At 57.0% G+C, this 7,991-nt stretch overlaps 1 protein-coding gene across 9 annotated transcripts in view; it reads right to left on the reverse strand.

Moving 5' to 3' along the window:
- BCL2L11 (BCL2 like 11) overlaps positions 1–5,881 on the reverse strand; it is a 45,696-nt gene extending 39,815 nt beyond the window's left edge. For 4 of the 9 annotated variants that reach the window (XM_032653033.1, XM_032653026.1, XM_032653032.1 and 1 more), the window contains exons 1-2: positions 5,663–5,881; positions 2,589–2,983 (exon numbers count right to left, since the gene is read on the reverse strand). In XM_032653033.1, coding sequence (XP_032508924.1) covers positions 2,589–2,970 — 382 coding nt within the window. In that variant the 5' untranslated portion in view covers positions 2,971–2,983; positions 5,663–5,881. Of the gene's footprint in view, positions 1–740; positions 797–2,588; positions 2,984–3,932; positions 4,183–5,662 lie in introns of those variants that run through there. The other 5 variants (XM_032653035.1, XM_032653029.1, XM_032653030.1 and 2 more) reach the window with 5 other exon arrangements.
- Positions 5,882–7,991: the final 2,110 nt, after the last annotated feature.

Genomic DNA, 7,991 nt, shown 5'->3' on the forward strand with positions numbered 1-7,991 from the left:
GCTGAACATCCCAGACAAGAGTTTACTTTCTCAGTAGAACGAAGTACAAGAACAAAACTGCCACATACATGCTCTCCACCCCAAGTCACTCAGCAGAAAACTGCTCTGTGGCTAAAGGAAGCCCTAAGGAGGACCTCTTTGTAACCTCACATTTGTGCTACACTGGTTGAAACCAGTATAATGACTTCTTTGTGAAAAAACGTATTTTGCAGTAAATTATCAAAAGCTTCACTGAAGATCTTAACGGACATGGCTGAGTAAGGAGCACTAAACACGGCTATGTTTAGGGAACCCAAATTTACCAGCTCAGCTTATTTCAGGGGTCGCTGGGCACTGAACTATTTTAAGAATAGCCAGGGAAAAAAGTTACAGACTACAAAGGGTGCAAATTTTATTCTTTAATCTAACACACTCACATCTAAATCCCCTCCTCCCACCAGCAACTCCTCCCTCCCCCCATCCCACCTCCTCCCCCCACCCCACCCAATCACAAGAACTTAATACTGAAAACTTACCTTGGTGCATTAACTTCAGACAAACCCCTCAGAACTTATCATTTAATCCTATGCATTAAACTCTAAGTTATCACACCAATCTACGGGAATGCAGTTAATACTATAAAATTACACCTCGGGATCCATTACTTTACACCTCACAGATAAAACCATAACTTTGCTTAATAATTTAGATTGTGATCTCTCTAAAGCTCTACATCTGTCATCTCAAGTAACGGTGCTTACCTTATAATTTGCTTGCTAAACGGCACGTCACCAAAAAAAAGCATTCATGCCTATCCCTATTAAAAAATAAATAAATAAAAAGAAAGAAAACAAAACACTACCTCACTCACTATTCCTGGTTAAGGAAGGAATATTTCAGGCAAGGAGAAACTATTTCCATGCCCTAAGCCACCTGATAAAGGGGTCTGCACGGAAAAACTATAATGGCTTCCAGAGGCTCCTTAAAATACATGGGGTTTTAAACACGCACACCATAAGGCCCCATTAATTCATTTAGTAACTCGTTTACCCGTAAGTCCTCATATAGTCAAGAGCATTTTCAAGGGCAGAAAAATATATACCAGCACCAAGACCTTGTAAGGCTAAAATGAGCTCAGGAGTAGGAATAAGCTACTAAAGTAACAGCGGTAATAACACTTCCAGCTCCCTTCCCGAAGGAGGGGTCCTAAGAAAGCATTTAGCAGGAGACACGCAGCCAACGTGTACAGCTGCTGGTATCTTTGTCATTTGTCTGCCACTTCCGAGGTGTGCCCAACCTCTGACAAATGACCGAGGTCCTGAGGTTCTCGCGAACTCTGCAACAGGGGGACGGACCTTGCACGCTTTACTGAAGGTTATGAAGACTGAAGTCTACGGTATTTGCAAAGGTAAGATTTGTCACGTGTTCCAGCAATTACGTGGCTACTCTGATGCTTCTGTTTTAGTTAGCCTTTGGCATGGTGTCACCCACGTTTTAATAGAATCTATGCTGGATTTCTTAATTGGAAACGCTGCCAACTTACTTCTATCTCTTTAACGCAGAAGGGCTCATCTGGACAAACTGTAAATGAGATTCTAGTAAATCCTGATCGAGACATGAACCTTTTCCACTACTGGGGAACAGCGATTTCAACCGACACACTCACCCCTTGATCAGGGTGGTAAGCACCCTGCATACTCAAAGCCATACCTTGGAGGCTCAAGGGTCAAATCAAGCCCGCAGATGTTTTTATTTGGCTTACACAGTGCTTTCAAAGTTCTAAACAAGTTGCCAAAGCATCAGGAGATGTGGCATCAAAATCTGCATTCTCGGATTATCTGGCCCTATAGGAAAACCTACCACCTTGAGTCCACACAGCCTCACAGCCCCAACTAGGAGCAAAATGGACAAGGGCAAACGCTCTCCAAGCTGCCATAATCCCCATCAGGTCAGTTCCCTCACCGATGGGATTGCCAGATTTTTCTGGGCATTTATGTTTGCCACTCCTCCTTCAGATTCTTAAACTGTCTTTAATCCTTGAAATAAAGACCCACAATCTAATCTTATTAGTACTATGTCCAAACCCTCCAAGCAAACAAAATAAGCCCAAATAGGAATCTGAGTAGAAAACAAAATATTTTCAGGGTTCTACAGTGGTAATGCTGATATGAACTATTTCATCTTCTTAAAATGTCATTTTTGAAAACGATTCACTTCTCTCATCCCTTCTTCCACACTTTTGGTCAGGTTATTACTCTATCTGCCGTTAACTGATTGAGTCCCTTTCAAGTAGAATGTCATTAATGAGGAAATCTTAGGGCTTAGGACAACATGCCACAGTTGGATACTTTAATGAAGGCACCAGGGGTTCGAGATATACTGCCCAATAGGCTGATGCTTGGATCTCAACTTATCGCTGCCACAGAACTCAGTAACGTGTTTTTTAAATGTTGGTTGGACGTTTTATTTGACGTATGCGTCATTCCCAACAAAACATGGAATATATCTGTAAAAGGATTCTCAAAGGGGGTTTTAAATGCTACACACAGTCTCTCGACAGAGACTCAAGCAACCACACGTGCACTGCCGCTCCCCCAGGCATTGCTTACCCATCGCACTGAGATAATGGTTGAAGGCCTGGCAAGGAGGACTTGGGGTTTGTGTTGATTTGTCACAACTCATGGGTGCCGGGCTCCTGTCTGTGTCAAAAGAGAAATACCCACTGGAGGATCGAGACAGCAGGGAAGATCTTCTCACGAAGATGAAAAGCGGGGATCTGGTAGCGAAAGGGCCGGGACTGGCCGGTGGGGCCAGTGGGCCCTGTGGGCTGCCTTGGGGGCAGCGGTCCCCTTCTCCTTCGGGATTACCTTGCCGCTCTGTCTGTAGAGAGATGGGGGCCCCAGGCCTGAGCTGAGGAGGCCTTTCGGCAGGCTGCAATTGTCCACCTTCTCTGTCACACTCAGAACTTACATCGGAAGGTTGCTTTGCCATTTGGTCTTTTTTTCTGCAAGGAAAATTAAAACTAGGGTTATCTTAAGCAAGACAATAATTACAATGAATACCTAAATGGGCAGACTTTCACCTATTCATGAAAAATCCTTAGAATTAATGCCCAACACTTTAATACTGTCATTGCTTATATAGGAATAGTCTTCCATATGCTCTTCCAAATAATAGTAAAAATAACCTGCATAACAAAGGTAGCATTATCTTTGTTTGGTGGGGGGGGGCGGTGAGGTGGGTTGGAGGGACTAAACTCCCTACCACCAAACAAAACACAGCAACAAGGTCAATTACTAGTGGAAGTAGTGCTCTAACACCACACACACACACACACACACACACACACACACACACACACACGTTTTAGGAGAGGCTGCTTGTTTGAGATCTATTCACATGTGCTCTTTGCTCAGGCCCGACTAGAGTAAGTCAGAAACTCCCAGCGGGCTCTGATTTCCCGGGATCAGATACACCGCTGGAGCCCAGGAGCGGGCGCAGATGCGATTGCAGGCGGCTGGCCGCGTTCCCCGCTCCGGCCCCATTGTTCTGCCGAAAGTGCTGAGGACAGCAAGTCTGGGGAAGGTTTGGCAAGGGCCGTCAGTCGTAGTAAGTGCGTCACAATAGAGTTTGTAACTCAGAGCGGCTCGGCCCAGCCGGGCTCCGGCTCTCCGCCCGCCCGAGGTCCCTCCCGCTCCCGGCTCGCGCGCCCCTCCTCCGGCTGCGGGGGCGGGGGGGGGGGCAGCGCGCCACACCGAACTCGCCGGAACTTCTCCGAGGTACACCCGCGCACTGTTAGGTGCACACCTCCAAATAGGAGGGGGTCCCCAAAGCCGTCCCCTGGCGACCCCTGCAAAGTCTGCAAGTAACTCCGCACGCTGGGCGGCATCGGGGCGCGCGGCTCCTGTACCCCATAGACTCTCCCCATCGAAGGCAATCAGGCCGAAACTCACGTCCGCCCCTTCCCTTCCGAGCGTCGCGTCCGGGCCGGGGCCCGGCGGCGCCCAGCCCGCGCCCTTCGCCGACCCGGAGCCCCCTGACCGTCAACACGAAGGCGGCCCGGGAGACAAAGCCCGGGACTCGCGGTCGGAGCGCCCGGGGCAGCGGAGAGCCTGCAACTCGCCGCCCGTCCGCTGCCGCGCTCCGCCGGGCAGCTGAGGGCTCCGCACGCCGCGTCTCCGGTACGCGCTACCCCGGCCGCAGCCGCCGGGAACATCCTCCGCCTCCTCCCGCTCCTCCCCTCGCGCACTGCGCCCGCCGCCGCCGGCACCGCCGACCTCCCCGCGCCGCTGGCGCCGGGTGCCCGCGCTCCCAATTGGCCCTCGTGCGGTCGCTCCGCGCCACAGCCAATCGCCTGCGGCGGCGGGGGCGGCGCCTGCCCGACAGGCAGCCAAAGGCCAGGCGATTGTTGACAAACTCGCCTCCGAACGCGGCTCCGGCCGTCGCTGCGGCGAGAGCCGCGGCGAAGGTTTCCGCGGCCTCGGGGCCGGACCCAGGCTACCCCGCCCCGCCCCTCCGCCAGTCCGGGCGCCGCGCGCGCCTCCGCAGCTCCCGCCGCCCCCAGTAGCCAGTCACCTGGAGACAAAACAGGACCTTCACGGCCGGCCCCAGACTCCAGTCCCAGCAGCCGACCCCCGCCCAGGCCCGCTAAGATGCGGACCCTAAAGGTCACCCCCTCCCCAGCTGTAGCCCCCATCCTCTTCCAACTTCCTCCCTCTTTCTCCCCGCGCGCCACGGGACACGCACCAAATCTGAGCGGCTACCCCTGGCCACCGACGCGCATTTCCGCGCGCACCCGTGACCACCGCAGACAAGGAACACATCCATAGCCCCATCCCCGGTGTCCGGCGGGCCTTCCACTACCTGCGCCAACCCCGAATAAAAGGCCCCCGAGGGCACGGCACTGCCAGCCAGCACTGCGCTCGGGCACGCCCGAATCGCTAAGACGGTCTGGCCTCACGGTCCGGGCAGGTTCTACAGCCAGCGGCTGGTCCATCGCGTGGCCCCAGCGGTCGGAGGAGGCCCTCTGTCTCTTGCTGTCTGTGGACCGCGCGTCTGGCATCGTCCGCAGGGCGCCCGCACACCGGACAGGACCCCCAGACACGTCCGAGAGAAAGGACGAACGCAGCAGTTGCCCAAAACGTCGGCCTGAACGAGTAAAAGGAAAAGCCGAGTCCCGTCAGTTTAATCACCATCACTGTTCCATAAATCCTTCACAGCGGGCCCGCGCCCGAGAAAAGCCGAGACGCGAGTCCGGCTCGTACCTCGCGGCAGCTACTCGTGCGCCGCCGGGGCGGGCTGGCGGCGAGACTTCACGGCTGGGCGCGCAGCCCAGTCCTGCGCGGCGGCCCCCAGCTCCCCGGCCAGTGCGGAGAGCACGCGCTGCCTCTCCCAACCGGCCCGGAGACGCTTCACCACCCCCGCGTGCCGCATCCCCGCCCGAGCCGTACTTCGACTAACTACTCGCAGCCTCGGTGCGGACGACCCTCCCCAAAGAGGACCTGCCTGGCGAGGGAACTCGACCCTCACTGGTGACCGCCTCCTGCCGCGCCACAAGCCGGACGGGGACGCGCGCCTCTGCCTGCACGTGCGCGGGAAGCGGGCTGGAGGTGGCGCCGTGCTGGCTCCCGCTCCAATCTTTTATCAGTACCCGGCCTGCTTCCCGGGATTCGGAAGTATTTACCTTGCGTTTCTCGGTCCGAGAGTCAGAGTCAGACATTGGGGGGACTAGAGCCAGGGGAAGGGCACCGAGGCGGTGGCGGCGGCGGCGGCGGCGGGAGCGAGGCGAATCCTGCCGTCTGAAGCGATGCTGGCCTCAGAGGGCAGGGCGCTCAGGGAGGCTGAGAGAATCTGGTGACGGCGGCGGCGATGAGGGACGCAGCGCTTCTGCAAGCTCGAAACCTGGAGGCTGCGCGGAGCGAAATGAAACCTGCGCGGCTTTGCTCCCCAGCTCATGCTGGAGGCCCCGCGCTCGCGCCCAATCACCGCGGGCCCCGCCCCCGCTAAGTCCCGCCCGGCGCGCGGGCTGGCAAGCCCCGCCCCCGCGGCGCCGCGGCCGCTGGCGCTTGCAGGCACGGACAGGTAAAGGCGGGGGTGTCCCTGCTGGGTTCCCAGCTGCGCGCGCCGCCGTCCCTGCCCCTGCCGGGCGTGTTTACTGGAGTGACTTGGGCTGCGGACTGCTCTGTGCGCACCCATCCCCCACCCCCAAAGTGTGCCCTCTCCTCTCTTCCCCGCCGCCAACCCCTCCGCCCCCCCCCCCCCCCCCCCCGGCAATCCAGTGGTGGCCACGGCGTGCGCGTGGAACAGAGGGGGGTGCTCCGGGCACACTCGGAGCCAGGCCCGGCCGCTGCCGCCAGCGGAAAGCCTCAGGAGGCGCCCCTGAGCCCAGGCTCTGCCTCGGGAGTTCTCTCGGCCGCCCTGGGGCAGGCGCCAGGACTGGGTGGGTCCTCGGGAACGCGCGGGTCCAAGGGTGAGCAGGGGGTCTCTGAGCTCTCCTCCCTTCCAGATTCCGGGGGTCCGCCTGGGACCCCCATCCGCAGGTTGCTCATCTTCCTCGCCCTCGCCTCGCGCGGTACTTTTTAGGCGCCCTCTCTAAGCCACCCCGCAGGGCCACCTAATTTTTCTCCCGCGCCGAACCTCCCCGGTAAGAGGCATAGCCTTTGGTGGAGAGTTGAGAAAAGGGCCAGGAGCGATCCCCGGAGGCGTTTTTTCCGCAGCCCTGGTGCGAGGCGGGAAGCGAGTGAGCGCAGAGCAGGTGAAATAGGGAAATGAAAAAAGAACTAAAAAAAAAAAAAAATCATTTTAAGAAAAAAGGACTGAGAAGAGTCGTGGCCTCCAGGTGGGAGACAGGATGGTGCCTCCACTTGGTTGGGATACTAGAGATTTGTTGGGCTCTCAGAGAACCGTCCAGGAACCGTCCCTAGGCGTGTTACGGCCAGATAAGACAGCGCCGAGGGCTTCGGACGGCGCCGTGCAGAGCAGTAGGGAGAGTACCTCCCACCCTTTCTCCCTGCGAGTCCCCTTCCCCTTTTCCTTGGTGTCCGAAGGCCCCACTCCCGCTCCTTCCCCGGAAGACCAAAGTCCGTGAACACCCTGGTCCTCCTCTAGGTCCGCACCCCTATCTGACATTTAAATGCGCATCCTGCATTCCCACTTCTGCCCTTCTCTGGGCTCCCCTGGTTTTGAGAGGCCCGCAGCGGAGTAGCGGGGGGCAAATCGCTTGGGAGATGGAACATCCCGCCGCGGGAGAGACCAGGCTAGATGGACTACAGACTCAATTTAGGGGCCTCCCTAACCCGCACCCCAGAAGGGTGCCTCGGTGCAGAGAAGCAAGACAGTGAGGAGTTGTCCCGCCGTCTGGCCACCTTGGTCAATTTTTATGTTTTGTAAGCAGATACGGAACGTCAGCGTGGCAACACAGCCCCAGGTCAAAGTCTTCTCCGCGCATCCTCCCGAGAGTCCTTAGCGAGGTGAAGGAGGCCAAGGGTTTCTGGAGGGGCTTGAGAACGCGCGCCGGGCTCCACCCCGGGGATTTCGCTGCAGGAGGGAAAGGACGCGGGTGTGGATGTGGCGAAGTAGACGCAGAGGCGAGAGGTCTACAATACCCGCGTCTGGAGCTCCTGTAAGTGTTACAGGTGGCGGCCGCAGGCAAACTCTGCGCCTTAACCGCCTATCGTGGCGCCCGGGGAAAACGGACCAACCTGCTGTGCGGGAGAGGAGCCCCAAACCCGCCGCGCGCCCGAGTGCTCCGCGCTCTCCGTGGAGTTGGACGACGCAGACAGGGACCGGAAAAGAACCACACATAAAAAACCCTGATGGTTGTCTTCTGCTTCTGTGCAGCTCCGCCGCCCCCGCGTCGTCTGCTCTAGTGACCCTGTAAACACTAAAAAAAAAAAAAAAAAAAAAGGAGTCGGGGAAAGCAACCGTCTAAATACTTTTATTTGGGGCACAAGCAGGAGGTCGGCTCGGAGGCGGAGGCGGCAGTTCGTGCAACCCAGACTGTGCTGGGGAGC

The sequence above is a fragment of the Phocoena sinus genome, chromosome 13, assembly GCF_008692025.1.
Source record: "Phocoena sinus isolate mPhoSin1 chromosome 13, mPhoSin1.pri, whole genome shotgun sequence".
NCBI lineage: Eukaryota > Metazoa > Chordata > Mammalia > Artiodactyla > Phocoenidae > Phocoena > Phocoena sinus.